Source organism: Doryrhamphus excisus, linkage group LG12 (genome assembly GCF_037039965.1).
Source record: "Doryrhamphus excisus strain RoL-2023G ecotype Guam linkage group LG12, RoL_Dexc_Guam_v1.1, whole genome shotgun sequence".
Taxonomy (NCBI): Eukaryota; Metazoa; Chordata; class Actinopteri; order Syngnathiformes; family Syngnathidae; genus Doryrhamphus; species Doryrhamphus excisus.
In genome coordinates this window covers 1006821-1029085 of record NC_136368.1, presented here as the reverse complement: position 1 = coordinate 1029085, position 22265 = coordinate 1006821, and the positions used below count along the sequence as shown (strand labels likewise).

General features: G+C 44.4%; 1 protein-coding gene across 4 annotated transcripts in view; it reads left to right on the top strand.

The window, feature by feature from the left end:
* The first annotated feature begins 28 nt into the window (after positions 1–28).
* Positions 29–22265, top strand: part of dgkg (diacylglycerol kinase, gamma) — a 28206-nt gene continuing 5969 nt past the window's right edge. Inside the window, exons 1-22 of one of the 4 annotated variants that reach the window (XR_009131654.2) lie at positions 29–183; positions 2500–2703; positions 3123–3199; positions 3860–4010; positions 5141–5392; positions 5475–5615; positions 5720–5769; positions 6975–7049; positions 7157–7276; positions 7437–7554; positions 7631–7719; positions 8790–8906; positions 10985–11083; positions 11195–11308; positions 11388–11461; positions 12917–12991; positions 13454–13539; positions 14395–14484; positions 14850–15010; positions 20522–20586; positions 21748–21838; positions 21984–22185. Coding sequence is in view for 3 of the 4 variants with exons in the window: in XM_078794983.1 (XP_078651109.1) it covers positions 2637–2703; positions 3123–3199; positions 3860–4010; positions 5141–5392; positions 5475–5615; positions 5720–5769; positions 6975–7049; positions 7157–7276; positions 7437–7554; positions 7631–7719; positions 8790–8906; positions 10985–11083; positions 11195–11308; positions 11388–11461; positions 12917–12991; positions 13454–13539; positions 14395–14484; positions 14850–15010; positions 20522–20586; positions 21748–21838; positions 21984–22185 (2314 nt within the window). In the remaining variant the exon portion in view is untranslated. Of the gene's footprint in view, positions 184–2499; positions 2704–3122; positions 3200–3859; positions 4011–5140; positions 5393–5474; positions 5616–5719; positions 5770–6974; positions 7050–7156; positions 7277–7436; positions 7555–7630; positions 7720–8789; positions 8907–10984; positions 11084–11194; positions 11309–11387; positions 11462–12916; positions 12992–13453; positions 13540–14394; positions 14485–14849; positions 15011–20521; positions 20587–21747; positions 21839–21983; positions 22186–22265 lie in introns of those variants that run through there. The other 3 variants (XM_078794983.1, XM_058082089.2, XM_078794984.1) reach the window with 3 other exon arrangements.

Genomic DNA, 22265 nt, shown 5'->3' with positions numbered 1-22265 from the left:
CAGGGCTACAGAGCGAGGAAGCAAAAAAAAAAAAAGAATGTTTTTTGCTTTGACAGGACGAGGAGGCGAGGAGGCGAGGAGGAGGTGAGGGATGCTGTCGCTGCCGCGTGAGAGCGCCTCACCAGCCGACGTGGGATCCGTGACGCTGGGACACCTTGTTCTCCGGGACAGGACGTAGAGAAGGTAGGAAGCTGGTACTCCTCGCACGTCCGTCAGGACGCCTTCATGCCCACTTTGCCGGCCAGTCTACATTGTGTATGTCTACGCTTGGAGCCGTGAGTCATGCTGCCCGGCTCTGCAAGTACTGAGCAGGACATGAACGCCTCACAAGTTCAGGTCAAGGACACCACGTTGGTGCAAGTCAGGACATCTAAATGCATGAACATCAGCTTTCTAATTGGATCTCTTTTGCTTTTACACAGTCAAACGCTCCAAAAGCAGGAGATTTTATTCTGATTAGTTCACTTGAAGAAAGATGCACATTTAAATGAAGCTATTATATATTGACTATAGGGGTGTTATTTCATGTCTAGAGGGCTCTAATAATGTCAAAATGTGAATTTAGAAAGTGGTAAACAGGTTTATGCATGTTATTATATCTACTGGATTGGGTAATAGGAGTGTAAAGGTGACTATAGGGTTGTTATTTCATGTCTAGAGTGCTCTAATAATGTCAAAATGTGAATTTAGAAAGTGGTAAACAGGTTTTTGCATGTTATTATATCTACTGGATTGGGTAATAGGAGTGTAAAGGTAACTATAGGGGTGTTATTTCATGTCTACAGGGCTTTGATAATGTCACAATGTGCATTTAGAAAATGCTAAACAGTTTTTTAATGTGTTATTATATCTACTGTATTGGTTGATAGGAGGGTGAAGGTGACTATAGGGGTGTTATTTCATGTCTAGAGGGCTCTAATAATGTCAAAATGTGCATTTAGAAGGTGGTAAACAGGTTTTCAATGTGTTATTATATCGACTGTATTCGGCCATAGGAGGGTAAAGGTGATTATAGGGTTGTTATTTCATGTCTAGAGTGCTCTAATAATGTCAAAGTGTATTTAGAAGGTGGTAAACAGGTTTTTAATGTGTTATTATATCTTCTGTTTTGGGTCATAGGAGGGTGAAGGTGACTGTAGGGGTGTTATTTCATGTCTAGAGAGCTCTAATAATGTTAAAATGTGCACTTAGAAGGTGGTAAACAGTTTTTTGCATGGTATTATAGCAACTGTATTGGGCCATAGGAGGATAAAGGTGACTATAGGGTTGCTATTTCATGTATACAGGGCTCTAATGTAAAAATGTGTATTTAGAAGGTGGTAAACAGGTTTTTGCATATTATTATTTCTACTGTACTGGGTCATTGGAGGGTGAAGGTGCTTCTGCAACAGCTCCCTCTGCTGGCTGTAGGGGGTCACTGTTGCAGGTTCCCTCCAGTCTGTGCGCAAGCTAGCCCCAAAACAACAAAACACGTCCGGGGCGGAGGCTGCGTTGCCCCGCCCTTTAGGGAAACAAAGTCAGGACAGGAAGTCAAACGGTGCTATCCTGATGGTGTTTTTTGTTCTGTGATTGCACCCCATCACCTTTTAGGCAAAGATGATGGAGTTGCCATGGCGACTAGGTCTTCATAGATACATTTGGGAGTTGCCAAAGTTAGCCAGCAGCATGCTAACAGCCTGTCTAATTCATTCTCACCTGGAAAGTCACATCCGGATTGACACTGAACTAACGCCACACTGCTGTTATTGTTGTTATGAACATTGTTACACCCAAGAACTACGTTTGAGGTGTAGTGACAACTTGCTAGTGATGTAGCGCTAGCGCTACAAAGAATGAAATCTGAGTCAAAGTAGACTTCTCAGTTGAACAGACATACCTTGACATATATGGTTAGCGTCTCGCATACGTATGTTTACCCATGTCACTGATAGTAGTCCACTTGACGTACACCTGGTCCTGGAAAGTACTGTGTGCACGCCACAACCTTCATCATGCCTTGCATGTCTCCTTGTCTGGAGCAGCGTGATGATGTCTGGTGCAGTTCTCCTTCCTCTCATTCATTGTGTCCATCACGACTCAATGCACCCTACAAATATCATTTACCCAGAAAAGTGAAAGAAGAACAGCACAGGGCAGCAGGAACGGTTGTCATCTCCTGAGGAGGCCTAGATGAGGACGTGTTGCATCACACAAGTGATAAGGCAGTCATCATGTCACTTCACACGTGTCACCAAGTGACATGTCCACGCCGCTATCGGCTGTGCTGGGCTTCCTGTCTGAGGCCGCCCGCTCCCGCTAAACTATGACTCAAAGTCTCCTCGGTACTTCTTCTTGTCTTCGCCGTCTTCCCTGGGACGCAGCTTTCATGCTAGCATAGACTTCAAGGGTAGACAAAGGGTACTTAGTGTATGTAGTGTTTCCTCCTGCAGCGTGTGTATGAAGTACATCATATACTGTAGTATACGTCGAATAATAATGTAGGTGCTGTGTGTTTTCCAGGTGCGAGCATGAAGGTGCTAAGATGACCTTTCATCATCATCATCACAGCTCCTTTTCCGTCTCCATCTTTTGAGAGCTTCTTCAAGCAGCAGGAAGGTTAAGCACATGGCAGAGATGCCGTCCAGCTGACTGTCAGGATGGGAGACGGGGGCTGGGTGTGTCTCAGCCCGGCTGAGTTCCAGCAGCTGCAGCAGTACAGCCGCTGTGAGTACTACATACTGTACTACTTCCTTTTCCTGCAAGGGTGAAGCGACCAAACAATCCACACAACCTTTGAAAAGTGCAAAAGCTTTGCCAGAGACCTCCGTGGCGTCACAGCAGCTGCCCGGAGCGTGTGCCCCAATACAGTGCACCTTGCTGGGCCACAGCAGGTGGCTCGTCCCCCTCTATGCTCTGGTCCTCTGGACCAATAAATCATATCATCATTTCTTCTTACCTCCATGTGTGTACATGCTACACTTCCATCTACATGTCAAATAAGTAGATATAAAAGGTTAGTTGCTGCTATCATACTTTTTTCATATTTTTGCTAAAGAGCTTGATGAGGCATTTTGACTTCACTTAACAAATATTGTTCAGGTCTGAACAAAAAGTTGATTTTTCTTCTGGTTTTTCCTGGTCAGACTCCACCAAGACGCTGAAGGATGTTCTGGAGGAGTTCCACGGTGAAGGAGTCCTGGCCAAGTACAACCCCGAGCAGGTGCATCACCTTTGCTGCATGACAGTCAGTCAAACATCACCACTTGTGTTGGACTCCACGCACGGCCCAAAAAACTGTGTGTGTGTGTGTGCGTGTGTGTGTGTGTGTGAGAGCATATGGCAGCATGAACAGCAGATTAAAGTCTGCTGGATGCTTTGACCATACAAGGAAGAAGGCCTGTGGTCTCTTTTGGGTGCTGGTGGGGTTAAAACAACAGTGGCCCATCGGGGGGAGGGGGGGGAGCAACCCAGTGCACACATGCAGTTTCATCTTGAGTGATACGCTGACAAAAAGTCAGCTACTTTGGTGTGAAGCTGATTAGCACTTGTTGTTCCGTGACCACAGCCTGGGCTGCGCCACGCTGCGCCACGCTGCGCCACCTGAGGGGTATCATGGATGGAATCATGGGTGCAGTGGAATATTATTATTCTATGTTGTTCATTGATGGCGCAGGGTTTTTTTTTCCAACACAATTTGTTAAAAGCGATGTTAAATGTATTATTTATTATTATCTTCATTGTATTTTTTCATTCTATTAATTATAATTACAGTCCATAAACATGAGGTCCATGAACATCCATGACATATGGACAAATGTATTGGGACACGCTGCCATTCATAAACAACGACTGTGGTTCATATCTCCATGCTCCGACGCAGCCCATCGACTACGAGGGCTTCCAGCTCTTCATGACCACCTACCTGGAGAACCACATCCCCGACCTGCTGTGTCAGCACCTTTTCACCTCCTTCAAGTGCAAGACGGCATCACACTCCCCCGACCACCTGCAAGCACCGGGGACTACACTGGGTATACACTAAATGTCATCCATCACTGCCCCCTGCTGGTCTACACTTGAAATAGCACCACCCACTTACATTACCTCTGGCTTCTACTCCATTCATGCTGCTATCTACATAGGCTTGTACCTTCATTCACACATTCACTACCATGTTTCTCCATTCACACATTCACTCCGATGTATCTCCATTCACACCCATGTATCTCCATTCACACATTCACTCCGATGTATCTCCATTCACACATTCACACCCATGTATTTCCATTCACTCATTCACACCATTGTATCTCCATTCACACATTCACACCCATGTATCTCCATTCACTCATTCACACCCATGTATTTCCATTCACTCATTCACACCATTGTATCTCAATTCACATATTCACACCCATGTATCTCCATTCACTCATTTACACCCATGTATCTCCATTCACTCATTCACACCATTGTATCTCCATTCATACATTCACACCATTGTATCTCCATTCATACATTCACACCCACGTATCTCCATTCACACATTCACACCCATGTATCTCTATTCACACATTCACACCCTTGTATCTCCATTCACACCCATGTATCTCCATTCACACATGCACACCCTTGTATCTCCATTGACACATTCACACCCATGTATCCATTCACACATTCACAACCAGGTATCTCTATTCACACCATGTATCTCCATTCACACATTCACTCCCAAGTATCTCCATTCACACATTCACACCCATGTATCTCTATTCACACACTCGCACCATTGTATCTCCATTCATACATTCACACCCATGTATCTCTATTCACACATTCACACCCATGTATCTCTATTCGCACATTCACACCCTTGTATCTCCATTCACACATTCACACCCATGTATCTCCATTCACACCCTTGTATCTCCATTCACACCCATGTATCCATTCACACATTCACAACCAGGTATCTCTATTCACAGCATGTATCTCCATTCACACATTCACTCCCAAATATCTCCATTCACACATTCACAACCAGGTATCTCTATTCACACCATGTATCTCCATTCACACATTCACTCCCAAGTATCTCCATTCACACATTCACACCCATGTATCTCCATTCACACTAATGTTACCGTATTTTGTGTCCAAGGCGTGAATGGTAAAAGGCTTCTGTCTGCGATGGCTCGACGCCCCCCCGAACATGCCGGCAGCACGGGGGCCACCACCTCCCTGTGTTCCTCTCGCTCCTCCTCACAGAGGTCCAGAAACGGGGCCCACACTCCTGGAGGGTCGCACCACTCCCCGTCTAGTCAGGTGAAAGCCTCCCAAAGCAGAAATAACGTCCTGACCCCCAACGCTGGCCCCGCCAGGTCGCCCGTGTCGCCCCCCAAACTTTCCCCTGGTGAACTTGTCTTCAGTAGTAAGGAAAAGAAGTTGCTGACTCAGCAGAAGGTTGACATGAAACCACACGTTTGTGTCGTCAGAGAGAAGCGTTTGTGAGGAACATCTGTCCCTGCCAAGGAGCCCGGAGCAGCCCCAGCCCCAGCCCCAGGGGGTCTTCCTCAAGGACATTGTCTGCTACCTGTCCCTCCTGGAACGTGGGACGCCAGAGGACAAGCTGGAGTGTGAGTGATGATTGATGGACACATGGGGGCCTAACCTAATGCTAGCGGGTCAGCGCTAATCTGCGGTGACTGATGCATCATGGGGTGTCTGTTCTCTCTTCCAGTCATGTTCCGCCTCTACGACACAGACGGCAACGGGGTCCTGGACAGCTCTGTGAGTGCCCCCGCCCCCGCCCCCGCCCCCACTCTGTTTTAACAATAGAATCTGCTAGGAGAAGGCCTGTTTTTTAGGGTGGCTTTCATGCTAGCCAGGTGTCCCGAGGCGAGGTGATTGGTGGTTATTGGTGGTTATTGGTGTCAGTCCAACATTCACACCATTGTATCTCCATTCATATATTCACACTCATGTATCTCCATTCACACATTCACTCCCATGTATGTCCATTCACACATTCACACCCATGTATCTCCATTCACACATTCGCACCCATGTATCTCCATTCACTCATTCACACCATTGTATCTCCATTCACACATTCACATGCATGTCTTTCCATTCACACATTCACTCCCATGTATGTCCATTTGCACATTCACTCCCTCGTATCTCCATTCACACATTCACACCCATGTATCTCCATTCACACATTCACACCCATGTATCTCCATTCACTCATTCACACCATTGTATCTCCATTCACACATTCACATGCATGTCTTTCCATTCACACATTCACTCCCATGTATGTCCATTCGCACATTCACTCCCTCGTATCTCCATTCACACATTCACACATTCACACCCATGTATCTCCATTCACTCATTCACACCATTGTATCTCCATTCACACATTCACTCCCATGTATGTCCATTTGCACATTCACTCCCATGTATCTCCATTCACACATTCACACCCATGTATCTCCATTCACTCATTCACACCATTGTATCTCCATTCACACATTCACTCCCATGTATGTCCATTTGCACATTCACTCCCATTTATCTCCATTCACACATTCACACCCATGTATCTCCATTCACTCATTCACACCATTGTATCTCCATTCACACATTCACACTCATGTATCTCCATTCACTCATTCACTCCCATGTATGTCCATTCGCACATTCACTCCCTCGTATCTCCATTCACACATTCACACCCATGTATCTCCATTCGCACATTCACTCCCATGTATCTCCATTCACACATTCACACCCATGTATCTCCATTCACTCATTCACACCATTGTATATCCATTCAGACATTCACATCCATGTCTTTCCATTCACACATTCACACCCATGTATCTCTCCTCACACATTCACATCCATGTATCTCCATTCAGTCATTCACACCCTTGTAACTCCATTCAATTTTGTGGTGATTTGTGGTCCTTGGTGGTGCTTGTTAGGAGCTGGACCGCATCATCAACCAGATGGTGCACGTGGCCGAGTATCTGGAGTGGGATTCCACAGAATTACGACCGGTGAGCAACGAGCCACATCACAACGCTGAGCACCTTTTTCCAGTGGTGCCACAATCAGGTGTGAAAGCCAAAGAAAAAGCAAAAGTTCAAAAGTGTCATATTTTCAGATTCTTAAGGAAATGATGGAGGAGATCGACTATGACGGAGATGGAACCGTCACGCTGGAGGAATGGATCCGAGGAGGCCTGACCACCGTTCCTTTACTGGTCCTGCTGGGCATGGACACGGTTAGTGATGACCTATCGTCACATGATCTCAGACTTTTTGACATCAAATGTGTCAACTTTAACTAAAACTAACCCCTAAAACAAAAAGGAAAGTCATGAGGAAGTACTAATGTGAAGATGTGGTTTACACTCCACTTAACTGGAGCTCTTTTCTCTCCAGAACGTTCAGGAGGACGGCCAGCACGTTTGGCGTCTCAAGCACTTCAACAAGCCGGCCTACTGCAACTTGTGTCACACCATGCTGCTGGGCGTACGCAAGCAGGGCCTCTGCTGCTCCTGTCAGTCCAACATGGCCGACACCTCTTCCCTGCACCTCCTACCTTCTCACTAAAGCATCCTCTTCTCCTTTGGCAGTATGCAAGTACACCGTGCACGAGCGCTGCGCTTCCAAGGACATCCCCGCCTGTATTAGCACCTACGCTAAGTCTCGCAGGAACACCAACGTCAGCACACACACACTAGCGGTACACTTTAAGGGAAAAGTGCACTTCTTTGGAATGTTGTCCAGAATTCCTACATGAACACATGTCTTTCTCTTTTCAGAAGAGGCAGCTAATGATAACAGATAACATGTCATTCCTTCCTGGGTGTTTTGGTTCCACATAGCAACATAGCAAGGAAGGCTACACCTAGCTTCCAATATGTAGCTTTACCTTTGGCTAGTGGCCTGAGGCATGGGGACGCAGTTTATGCTGAAGCTAGTCGCCCGCCTGTTAGTAGCTAGCCGCTGTGGTGGGGCAAGGTGTCACTACACCACTAACGTAGTTCTTTGGTGTAACAATAACATAACAATATTAATAACATTCATTCATTTTCTACCGCTTATCCTCACGAGGGTCGTGGGGGGTGCTGGAGCCTATCCCAGCTGTCTTCAGGCGAGAGGCAGGGGTCCACCCTGGACTGGTGGCCAGCCAATCACAGGGCACATATAGACAAACAACCATTCCCACTCACATTCATACCTATGGACAATTTGGAGTGGCTAATTAACCTAGCATGTTTTTGGAATGTGGGAGGAAACCGGAGTACCCGGAGAAAACCCACGCATGCACGGGGGAGAACATGCAAATTCCACACAGAGATGGCCGAGGGTAGGGAAAGACAAAATAAGAAGCCAAAAAGTTACCACTTCCACACAAAACAGGAGGAGAACTCATTCATTCATTAATTCATTAAAACCGCTTATCCTCAAGAGGGGGGTGGGGGATGAACATGCAAACTCCACACAGAGATAGCAGAGGGTGGAATTCAACCCGGGTCTTCTTGCTGTGAGGTCTGAGCGCTAACCACTCGTCCGCCGTGCAGCCCATAATAATAACAATGTGCTTCATATGCAGTTCACATGATGGAAATGGAGCCCGCTGGTGCTTTTTTGAGGTGGAATAGGTGTGTCCCATGATGTGCATCTGAAAAGAGATCTCAGTGATTGTGGATGATGGACAACATTCCATAAAAAATGCACTTTGCCTTTCAGTGTGGTTCCTCACATCTGTGTGTGTGTGTGTGTGTGCAGGCCATGCAGCACGTGTGGATGGAGGGCAACTCCCCCACCAAGTGTGACCGGTGCCACAGGAGCATCAAGTGTTACCAAGGCCTGACTGGCCTGCATTGTGTGTGGTGCCACATCACTGTAAGTCAATCATTCATTGGTTCAGTCGGTAGTGTGCATGCATTCATGCATGGTTGCGTTCCATCAGTTTGGTTGGATGTTTGGATGTTGGATGTCTCTTTCATGTCTTGGCCCTCTTCTGGTCCTCCATTGAAGTAGAGGTTCCACATTGTTTGAGTGGTCCTCCATTAGAGTGCTTTCTAGGTGGTGCTGGCATTAGCCTTGATGACATCCTTCCTTGTCTCACCAGCGCCCTTTTCATGTGATAGTGGTTGGTGCATGTATTTTATGAATGGATGATTGCTGTCAAAGTATTAATGCCCATTTAATGATGATGCGTGTGATGATGATGGATGGTGAGTAGATGTATTTATGATGCCAAACACGGATACATCCAATTGGCTGAGTATGAAAATAGGTGCAGTACTTCATATGAACACTAGATGTCCTCACTGACTTGCTTTTTGCTGTAAGCTGCTCTTGGGAAACACAATGCATGCATTATACTGTATATACAGCATATGTATATGTTACTTATACACCATTAATGTACACTATACAGTATATATATGTTACCTATACACTACTAATTTACACTATACAGTATATATATGTTACATATACACTACTAATTTACACTACTATTTAGTATATATAGTATGTTACATATACACTACTAATTTACACTACTATTTAGTATATATATGTTACATATACACTACTAAGTTACACTACTATTTAGTATATATATGTTACATATACACTAGTCACGTACATTATACAGTATATATGGTACCTATACACTACTAATTTACACTATACAGTATATATGTTACATATACACTAGTAATGTACACTATACAGTATATATGGTACCTATACACTACTAATTTACACTATACAGTATATATATGTTACAAATACACTAGTAATGTACACTATACGGTATATATATGTTACATATACACAAGTAATGTACATTATACAGTATATATGTTACATATACACTGCTAATGTACAATATACTGTATATAGTATGTTACCGATACACTAGTAATGTACAGTATATATGTTACGTATACACTACTAATGTACTCTGTACAGTATATATGTTACCTATACACTACTAATGTACAGTATACAGTATATATAGTGAATGTTTCTATTGACTAGTAATGTCCAGTATAAAGTATATATACTGAAGTTCCTATTGACTAGTAATGTACAGTATACAGTATATATAGTGAATGTTCCTATAGACCAGTAATGTACAGTAGTATACAGTATATATACTGATGTTCCTATAGACCAGTAATGTACAGTAGTATACAGTATATATAGTGAATGTTCCGATAGACTAGTAATGTACAGTAGTATACAGTATATATACTGATGTTCCTATAGACCAGTAATGTACAGTAGTATACAGTATATATAGTGAATGTTCCGATAGACTAGTAATGTACAGTAGTATACAGTATATATAGTGAATGTTCCTATAGACCAGTAATGTACAGTAGTATACAGTATATATACTGATGTTCCTATAGACCAGTAATGTACAGTAGTATACAGTATATATACTGATGTTCCTATAGACCAGTAATGTACAGTAGTATACAGTATATATACTGATGTTCCTATAGACCAGTAATGTACAGTAGTATACAGTATATATACTGATGTTCCTATAGACCAGTAATGTACAGTAGTATACAGTATATATACTGATGTTCCTATAGACCAGTAATGTACAGTAGTATACAGTATATGTAGTGAATGTTCCTATAGACCAGTAATGTACAGTAGTATACAGTATATGTAGTGAATGTTCCTATAGACCAGTAATGTACAGTAGTATACAGTATATGTAGTGAATGTTCCTATAGACCAGTAATGTACAGTAGTATACAGTATATGTAGTGAATGTTCCTATAGACCAGTAATGTACAGTAGTATACAGTATATGTAGTGAATGTTCCTATAGACCAGTAATGTACAGTAGTATACAGTATATGTATACAGTGAACGTTCGTATAGACCAGTAATGTAAAGCTATACTTTAGTGTGTGTCTCCCGCTGTGTTCTGTCCTCCAAAGCTACACAACAAGTGTGCGTCTCACATCAAGGCTGAGTGTGACGGAGGAGCCTTGAAGGACCACACCCTGCTTCCATCGTCCATCTGTCCCGCCGTCCTGGTGGGTGACCTCATGGACTTCCACATCAGCCACTGTACCATCTTCTACGTACACGAGACACCGTGCCATCTTCCACCAGTGTTGGCATCATCTGCTGGTGTTTGTGTGCAGGACCGTCAGTCTGCGGTCAAACGTAGCGAGGAGGACTCGCCACCTTGCACCGGCCCGGGTGATACCCCACCCCAGGTCATGAAGTTCTCCCCTGGAGATGGACAGGCGCTGCAGGTGAGGTGAAGCACATCTTCTCAAGTGTGGACTACTTCTTGTTTGCTCTCTCTCTCTCTCTCTCTCTCTCTCTCTGCAGATCTCCCCCCTCCCAGGCAGCCACCCCCTGCTGGTACTGGTCAACCCCAAGAGTGGGGGGAGACAAGGGGAACGGTAGGATTGGTCTTTTTCTTTGATTGACAGCATCACGTACTCATAGCAGCCCATAGATGTCCAGTGGGGTACATTATGCTTGTCTACAGTCAGCTTTCCTATGTGAGATCAGGTGTACCCCACCAGGTGGGATGCATTATGGTCGTCTACAATAAGTCAGTATGATTTTTGACATGACTTGCAGTGGCACTGACACGTTTGGAGACACTTCACCCTATGAAAGAATCAGTTCTGTCTAACTTTTTAACAATGTTTGTTTGTTTGTGTTGGCTTTAGTCTTAGGGTTGGGGTTTAGTCTTAGGGTTGGGGTTTAGTGTTAGGGTTGGGTTTAGGGGTTAGGGTTGGGTTTAGGGGTTAGGGTTGGGGTTTAGTATTAGGGTTGGGTTTAGGGGTTAGGGTTGGGGTTTAGTATTAGGGTTGGGTTTAGGGGTTAGGGTTGGGTTTAGGGGTTAGGGTTGGGGTTTAGTATTAGGGTTGGGTTTAGGGGTTAGGGTTGGGGTTTAGTATTAGGGTTGGGTTTAGGGGTTAGGGTTGGGTTTAGTGTTAGGGTTGGGTTTAGGGATTAGGGTTGTTGGGGTTGGGTTTAGGGTTGGGGTTTAGTGTTAGGGTTGGGTTTAGGAGTTAGGGTTGTTGGGGTTGGGTTTAGGGTTGGGTTTAGGGGTTAGGGTTGGTAGGGGTTGGGCTTAGGGCTTAGGGTTGGGGTTTAATGTTAGGGTTGGGTTTAGGGCTTAGGGTTGGGGTTTAGTGTTAGGGTTGGGGTTTAATGATAGGGTTGGGTTTAGGGGTTAGGGTTGGGGTTTAATGATAGGGTTGGATTTAGGGGTTGGAGTTTAGTGTTAGAGTTGGGTTTAGGGGTTGGGGTTTAATGATAGGGTTGGATTTAGCGGTTGGAGTTTAATGTTAGAGTTGGGTTTAGGGGTTAGGGTTGGGGTTTAATGATGGGATTGGGTTTAGGAGTTAGGGTTGTTCGGGGTTGGGTTTAGGGCTTAGGGTTTGGGTTTAATGATAGAGTTGGGTTTAGGGGTTGGGGTTGAGGTTTAGTGTTAGAGTTGGGTTTAGGGTTGGGGTTTAGTGTTAGGGTTGGGTTTAGGGTTGGGGTTGAGGTTTAATGATAGGGTTGGGTTTAGGGGTTAGGGTTGGGGTTTAGTGTTAAGGTTGGTTTTAGGGGTTAAGGTTGTTAGGGGTTGGGTTTAGGGTTGGGGTTGAGGTTTAATGATAGGGTTGGGTTTAGGGGTTAGGGTTGGGGTTTAGTGTTAAGGTTGGTTTTAGGGGTTAAGGTTGTTAGGGGTTGGGTTTAGGGGTTAGGGATTAGTGTTGCTGTGCTTGGTTGTTGCCATGGCAACTGTAAAAATAAACGAATAATACTGTAAGAACGCTCAGACAACCATGTCACTGTTGAAATGGGAAGGACGTGGATGAGTGTGGCAACATGGTGCTTGTGTTGGCCTCTTTCAGGGTTCTCAGGAAGTTCCGCTACCTTCTGAACCCACGGCAGGTACACAGTCTGGAGCAAGGTGGCCCTGCTGTCAGGTAGGAGCTGGATTCTTACTTTCCTTGGGCTTCTTTATCCTCATGCTGTGTCAATGAGTAACACGGTCAGCAGCTTGAACACCGAAGGGAGCAACAAAGTAGCAACAACAGAGCTGAGCAGGGGTCATACTAGATGTTGTGATCGTCCCGCGTCAGCAGGAAGGAGAACCACCTTGAAGGTGGCAATGATTTACCTTGAAGGAAGACCTGGTTGTCCTGCCCACGACCCTTCCAACACACACATACAAAAACAAACATCAAATACAAATATTGACTAATTTGCATCAAATTTGTTTAGAGTCATGATTAATCACCATTAAAGGTGTGGAATATTAATTAATTAATTCATTCATTCATTGTGTTGGTTTACTTTGGACCAGCCAAAACCTGGGCGAGATGAATCAGTTATGGACTCCAGAAGAGCCGGACGAGGTTTTCAAATATTCTGACTTGTCTTCTTAGGCTCAACTTCTTCCACGATGTCCCGGACTTCCGGGTGCTGGCGTGCGGCGGTGACGGCACGGTGGGCTGGATCCTGGACTGCATAGGTACGCACACCAGCATGTGGAGGGTACTTGGACCACGCTGAACACTCTGCTAGTCCTGGGGTGGCCCAAGTCTTTGTCTTTCTGGGGGTTCACTTTATAAAAAAAAACAACACTAATGGAAAACTCAGCAATTTTATGAGAATAAAGTCAAAATATTCACAGAAAATATTTTTAATCTAATGAAAAAAGTCATTTTGATGACTGTGACTTCATATCATAAGGACAATAACCTTTGTATGTATATGTACAGTATGTACTGTATGTGTGTACAGTATGTATATACAGTATGTACAGTATGTACTACATACTATATGTACAGTGTGTAGTGTATGTACAGTATGTATATACTCTATGTGCAGTGTGTGTACTGTATGTACAGTATGTAAACTGTATAATTTATGTACAGTATGCATATACAGTATGTACACTATGTACTGTATGTACAGTATGTATGTACCGCATGTACAGTATGTACATATGTACTGTATGTACAGTACATATGTACAGTATGTACAGTATGCATATACTCTATGTACAGTATGTTCAGTGTGTACTGTATGTACAGTATGTATATACTCTATGTACAGTCAATGTGTACTGTATGTATAGTATGTATATACTCTTTGTACAGTTTGTACAGTATGTATGTGCAGTATGTACATACTGTATGTACAGTATGTGCAGTATGTACATACTGTATGTAAACTGTGTACTGTATGTACAGTATGTATGTACAGTGTGTACTGTATATACAGTATGCATGTACACTAGGTGGTACTTTTGCTATGGTGCAGCAGTGACATTGATGGCCGCTGTTATTTGAAAAGTGTTGACAGATGAAATATGTTTGTGCAGACAAGGCCAACTTGGCCCACCACCCCCCGGTGGCCATCCTCCCGCTGGGGACGGGGAACGACCTGGCACGCTGTCTCTGCTGGGGGGGAGGTGAGACGCATGTCCTTATTTATTATTTTTCATGGATCTACAGTATGTAGAAGTACAGTAGAAAATGGATGGCTGGATGGATGTACAGTACGTATGTTGATGTGTTTGTGTGCACGCTGGGGGGGTGAGGGGGGGTGTCCTAGCAGCGGACGGCATGAAGCTGACCCGCTTTAGAGACAGATGGATTGAAGTTGAAACCGTCCAGCATGATGTCATGGATACATTGATACATTAGTTTCATGAATGACACGCAGGCAAACATGTCAACAAAGATGGCCGAAAGTAGAAGAGCGGCGAGATTGAAAGGTGGCATGGATTTAGGCTTAGACTACCACAGAGCCAAGAATGAAAGTAAATGCTTGCAGGTTACGAAGGCGGCAGCCTGCTGAGGTTCCTGCGGGACATTGAGCACAGCAGCGAGGTGGTGCTGGACCGCTGGAACATCCACATCCTGCCCGACGACAAGGAGGACAAGGGCGACCCGGTGCCCTACAACATCATCAACAACTACTTCTCCATCGGCGTGGTAAGAACGCCGCCTCCGTCACTGGAACAGTTAGCATTAGCATCCTTCACCACTTGCTGGACTCGGAGCAGTTGCCAGGTTACCGTTGCCAGACAACCCCTCTTATCTGCTACGCGCCAACACTGAAATGTGGCATCGCCATGGCAACCATGCAGCCGCAAGGTGACGGAATGAGGCTTTACTTTCATTCCAGCTAGCGCCATAACAGCTAACTAGCTAAACCAAGCAGCGCCGGCTACATAACAAACAAAGTAACCCTACTTTAGGCCCACCCGGCAGACTAAGTAAGCTCGCTGGATACAGTAGATAGCACCTAGCTAGTTAACTACCTATCCAAGCTATACAGCCACTTAGCTTACCAACTTAAGCTAACACCTGAGAGCGATAGCAGCTAACTGCTTGATTAATTCATTTGATGTGCTGTATAAATAGCAGCTAGCATGCCATGTTGTATGTCCATGTTTTCCATGTCCATGAATGTCTACATCCATGTATGTCCATGTTTTCCATGTCCATGCATGTCTACATCCATGTATGTCCATGTTTTCCATGTCCATGCATGTCTACATCCATGTATGTCCATGTTTTCCATGTCCATGCATGTCTACATCCATGTATGTCCATGTTTTCCATGTCCATGCATGTCTACATCCATGTATGTCCATGTTTTCCATGTCCATGCATGTCTACATCCATGTATGTCCATGTTTTCCATGTCCATGAATGTCTACATCCATGTATGTCCATGTTTTCCATGTCCATGCATGTCTACATCCATGTATGTCCATGTTTTCCATGTCCATGCATGTCTACATCCATGTATGTCCATGTTTTCCATGTCCATGAATGTCTACATCCATGTATGTCCATGGTTTCCATGTCCATGCATGTCTACATCCATGTATGTCCATGTTTTCCATGTCCATGAATGTCTACATCCATGTATGTCCATGTTTTCCATGTCCATGCATGTCTACATCCATGTATGTCCATGGTTTCCATGTCCATGGTTTTCCATGCATGTCCATGTTTTCCATGTCCATGTATGTCCATGTTATCCATGTCCATGTATGTCCATGTTTTCCATGTCCATGCATGTCCATGTTTTCCATGTTTTCCATGTCCATGAATGTCTACATCCATGTATGTCCATGTTTTCCATGTCCATGCATGTCTACATCCATGTATGTCCATGTTTTCCATGTCTATGCATGTCTACATCCATGTATGTCCATGGTTTCCATGTCCATGGTTTCCGTGCATGTCCATGTATGTCCATGTTTTCCATGCATGTCCATGTTTTCCATGTCCATGTATGTCCATGTTTTCCATGTCCATGTATGTCCATGTTTTCCATGTCCATGTATGTCCATGTATGTCCATGTATGTCCATGCATGTCCATGTTTTCCATGTTTTCCATGTCCATATATGTCCATGTTTTCCTTGTCCATGTATGTCCATGTATGTCCATGTTTTCCATGTCCATGCATGTCCAGGTTTTCCATGTCAATGTATGTCCGTGTTTTTCATGTCCATGTATGTCCACGGATGTCCATATATGTCCATGTATATGCATGTGTGTCCATATATGTCCATGTCCATGTATATCCATGTATGTCCATACATGTCCATGTAGTATGTCCATGTCTATGTATGTCCATGCATGTCCATATATGTCCATGTCCATGTATATCCATGTATGTCCATACATGTCCATGTCCATGTATATCCATGTATGTCCATACATGTCCATGTAGTATGTCCATGTCGTATGTCCAAGTCCATGTATATCCATGTATGTCCATATATGTCCATGTCCATGTAGTATGTCCATGTCCATGTATATCCATGTCCATGTGTATCCATGTCCATGTTTATCCATGTCCATGTGTATCCATGTCCATGTATATCCATGTCCATGTGTATCCATGTCCATGTTTATCCATGTCCATGTGTATCCATGTCCATGTGTATCCATGTCCATGTGTATCCATGCCCATGTATATCCATGTCCATGTATATCCATGTCCATGTGTATCCATGTCCATGTATATCCATGTCCATGTGTATCCATGCATGTCCATATATGTCCATGTAGTATGTCCATGCGCGCATATGCACGGTGGCACGGCTGAGTAACGGGGTGGGGGATGGTGGCGTGTGAGGGGTGCCATGGTGACAGATGGCTGCCTGCGTAGGCGGCAAGAAGGACGGCCTCTGTGACTCACGCCCACCGGGCCGCCATCAGTCGCGCTCATCCAATCTGCTCGATGAAACCGTGCCGGCTCCGTGTTGTGTTGTCAAGGTTTGGTTGCCACGGTGACCGGCGAGGCTCAACGTCCACGGGCGTCCTTCGTGGTGTCAAACATGCGTCACATCTTTACCTGGGTCTCGTCTGGCATCGTAGTGGCGCTCCGTGTGGCGGCTTGTGGTACTACAGCACTCCCATGCATCGCTTCATATGCTTATGTTAATATTAGTGCTGACAATCGATTAAAATATTTGATCGTGATTAATCAAATTTCATCCACAGTTAACTCAGTGAATTAATCACATTTAATCACAGATAGAAATAAGTTTTTATCGATAAAACTACAACGATAACTCCATCTCATTTATGCAAAGCATACTTTTGGATTACTATTTATTATTATTATTATTATTATTATTATTATTATTATTATTATCTCTTAAACTCACACTAACACAAACAGTTGTTGGAAAATCACACGTCAGCATATCACTGATGTGTGTGTGTGTGTGTGTGTGTGTGCATTGGAGCGTACGCGTCCATATGCGAGTGTTCCTCGGGGGCGGGGCTACCTGCTGTTTCCAAACATTTCCACCTGACTGCTTCTCCAGGAGGGCGTGGCCTGTCCCTCCTACCTCCAAGGTGGGACTGGTCACCAGCCAATGGCATGGCTTTACGGGGTCAAAGGGGACCTACATATTATGCTCGTTTTTCAAAGCCTTTGTATTGAGTTGTGGACTCCTGTAGAGCAGCTAGTATGTTCCACCCATGCCCCGCCTCTGGGAACACCCACTCCGCTGTGATTGGCCACACATCACTAAATACAACAACTTCTGCCTGAGTTTGCCTCGTAAACAGAGAAGCAGAGCTTGGGGGAGGGCAGAGAGCTTATCTGGCTTAGAGCCACGCCCATAAGGAAGCTCGCTCCTCTGTGACATCACAAAAGGAACAGTTTTGCGACGCCCTCTTTTGTCTTCTATATTTTGACTTTATTCTGGTAAAATGATTTTTTTGTTTTTACTTTTGTTTACGTTGGTTTCATTCTTCAGTCATACTGTTGTCAAACCGGCTGCAGGCCACAAAAGGCACAGGGTCTGCACTTTGAACACCCCTGGTATCTGTTAAGGGGAGCTAGCTACCTGTTCAATTCACTAGCTGCTTAGCAAAGTAAGATTAATAAATAGTAAATGTACTGAATATTACTTACATGTTGTACCCTTTACACCCAAATGTGAGTGTGTGTGTGTGTGTGTGTGTGTGTGTGTGTGTGTGTGTGTGCGGGCGCGCTGTTGGCACTGGGTGAAGGTCAGGGGAAGTATCAGTGACAGGAAGTCAGCAGCTGCCAGGTCCAGGTCAGGTTATATGAATATGGAGGGAAATGAATTACCACACGGGGACACATGGCAGCTCTTCAACAGCACACACACACACACACGTGTACACACACACACACACACGTACACACACACGTGGCCGCTGATGTTTAAAACCAGTTTAAAACCTGTATGACACATCTTTCCTTACTTGCAGGACATTTGAGAACTTGGAGGATTTATGAGTACTTGCGAGACATTCCGAGTACTTGCAGGATGTTTGAGTACTTGCAGGATGTTTGAATACTTGCAGGACGTTTGAGTACTTGCAGGACGTTTGAGTACTTGCAGGATGTTTGAGTATTTCCAGGATGTTTGAGTACTTGCGAGACGTTCCGAGTACTTGCAGGACGTTTGAGTACTTGCAGGACGTTTGAGTACTTGCAGGATGTTTGAGTACTTGCAGGATGTTTGAGTATTTCCAGGATGTTTGAGTACTTGCGAGACGTTCCGAGTACTTGCAGGATGTTTGAGTACTTGCAGGATGTTTGAGTACTTGCAGGATGTTTGAGTACTTGCAGGATGTTTGAGTCTTTGCAGGATGTTTGAGTACTTGCGAGACGTTCCGAGTACTTGCAGGATGTTTGAGTACTTGCAGGACGTTTGAGTACTTGCAGGATGTTTGAGTATTTCCAGGATGTTTGAGTACTTGCGAGACGTTCCGAGTACTTGCAGGACGTTTGAGTATTTGCAGGATGTTTACGTACTTGCGAGACGTTCCGAGTACTTGCAGGATGTTTGAGTACTTGCAGGATGTTTGAGTACTTGCGGAATGTTTTGAGTACTTGTGAGACATTCCAAGTACTTGCAGGATGTTTGAGTACTTGCAGGACGTTTGAGTACTTGCGGGATGTTTGAATACTTGCTGGTAGTTTGACTACTTGTGGGTAGTTTAAGTTCTTGCAGGCTGTTTGAGTACTTGCAGGACGTTTGAGTACTTGCAGGATGTTTGAGTGTTTGCGGGATATTTGAGTACTTATGGGATGTTTGAGTACTGGCAGGATGTTTGAGTACTTGCGGGTAGTTTGAGTACTTGCAGGACGTTTGAGTACTTGCGGGTGGTTTGAGTACTTGCAGGATGTTTGAGTACTTGTGGGACGTTTGAGTACTTGCAGGACGTTTGAGTACTTATTGGATGTTTGAGTACTTTTGGGATGTTTGAGTACTTGCAGGACGTTTGAGTACTTGACATGATATTAGGGTGTGACGTGTAGTTCTCCATGTTACCACTAGAGGCAGTGTTTCCCTGTGACTCAACCATGACATTGTTGATGTATTTATTTAGTGTTTATGTATTTATCATGTATTTTTATGTATTTATTATTATCTATTCAGATAGATATCTATTATCTATATATTATCTAACTCAGTATTAGTTGTTGTTTTAGTGAACAGTTGCAATTAAAGAGAGAAGGGTCGTTTTCATGCAGATGGAAATAATCGATGTGTTACGTGACTGCGTTGCGGTGATGCAAGGTTAGATTGGCTAGCAGGGCTTTAGGCTAGCATGGCTAACCTCCAGCCGAGCAGCTTCCTGTCTGTCCACGCCGTCCTTCCTGTTTCTGGAGGCCATGGTCGTGGAGCTGAGATTGAGTGACATGTTTTTCAAAGCGGCGTGTGGTCTGGACCCAAAAACAACACGCAGCACCCGGAGGCCATGGATGACTTTTCTTCATCATCCATCTCACCTTGCCGTGAATCCTCTCCGTCCACCACGTCCTCATCACGTCCTCATCACGTCCTCATCACGTCCTCATCACGTCCTTCTGCTTGTCCTCCTCTTGGCTTCCACTTCCCACACCATCCGAGCCTGGTGGCCGCTTCCACTTTCACAAGTACGGATGTGATGATGGAAATCTTTTGTCAGCATTTTGTCTTCCTCACAGGATGCTTCCATCGCTCATCGCTTCCATCTGATGAGAGAGAAGCACCCTGAGAAGTTCAACAGCAGGTGAGGAAATAGCTTGGCTTCTTCTTCTACCTGATGCCTAGATCCATAACCATAGATCCGTAACCACATAGCTTCATAGCCACATAGATCCATAACCATAGATCCATAAAACATAGCTTCATAGGCACATAGATCCATAACCACATAGTTTCATAGCCACATAGATCCATAACCATAGATCCATAAAACATAGCTTCATAGCCACATAGATCCATAACCATAGATCCATAACCACATAGCTTCATAGCCACATAGATCCATAACCATAGATCCATAACCACATAGCTTCATAGCCACATAGATCCATAACCATAGATCCATAAAACATAGCCTCATAGGCACATAGATCCATAACCACATAGTTTCATAGCCACATAGATCTATAACCATAGATCCATAACCATAGATCCATAAAACATAGCCTCATAGGCACATAGATCCATAACCACATAGTTTCATAGCCACATAGATCTATAACCATAGATCCATAACCACATAGCTTCATGGGCACATAGATCCATAACCATAGATCCATAACCATAGATCCATAACCATAGATCCATAAAACATAGCTTCATAGCCACATAGATCCATAACCATAGGTCCATAACCACATAGCTTCATAGGCACATAGATCCATAACCATAGATCTATAAAACATAGCTTCATAGGCACATAGATCCATAACCACATAGCTTCATAGCCACATAGATCCATAACCATAGATCCATAACCATAGATCCATAAAACATAGCTTCATAGCCACATAGATCCATAACCATAGATCCATAACCATAGATCCATAAAACATAGCTTCATAGGCACATAGATCCATAACCATAGATCCATAAAACATAGCTTCATAGCCACATAGATCCATAACCATAGATCCATAACCACATAGCTTCATAGGCACATAGATCCATAACCATAGATCCATAACCACATAGCTTCATAGCCACATAGCTTCATAGCCACATAGATCCATAACCATAGAGTTCCATAACCACATAGATCCATAACCATAGGTCCATAACCACATAGCTTCATAGGCACATAGATCCATAACCATAGAGTTCCATAACCACATAGATCCATAACCATAGAGTTCCATAACCACATAGATCCACAACCATAGATCCTGATACGATGTGTTGTTAGGATGAAGAACAAGCTGTGGTACTTTGAGTTGGGCACCACTGAGAGCATCTCCGCCACCTGCAAGAAGCTCAACGAGTGTGTGGAAGTGGAGGTGAGATGGAAAACCATGCCCACTTTCCCAATCAAACTGTCAATCATTCCCACTCATCAAAGTGTCAAAGTTGACACGTTAATGACGTGGAAGGAAGTCGAGCATAAATGACGGTTGATTGATGGATGATTGTCACATGGTGCAGTGTGACGGCGTGACGCTGGACCTGAGCGGCACGTCGTTGGAGGGCATCGCCGTGCTCAACATTCCCAGCATGCACGGCGGCTCCAACCTTTGGGGAGAAACCAAGAAGAGGAGGAACTACAAGCGCGTGAGCAAGAAGCTTCCTGACAGGACGCCCGGCGGCGCCGTCACCGACCCCAAAGAACTCAAGTTCTGCATGCAAGGTGGGTCCACGTGTTTCCAGTCCCGGTTAGCTCGCCGCTAGCATGCTGAATCCATCACATAGTAGTTTCTTTGTCCCGCC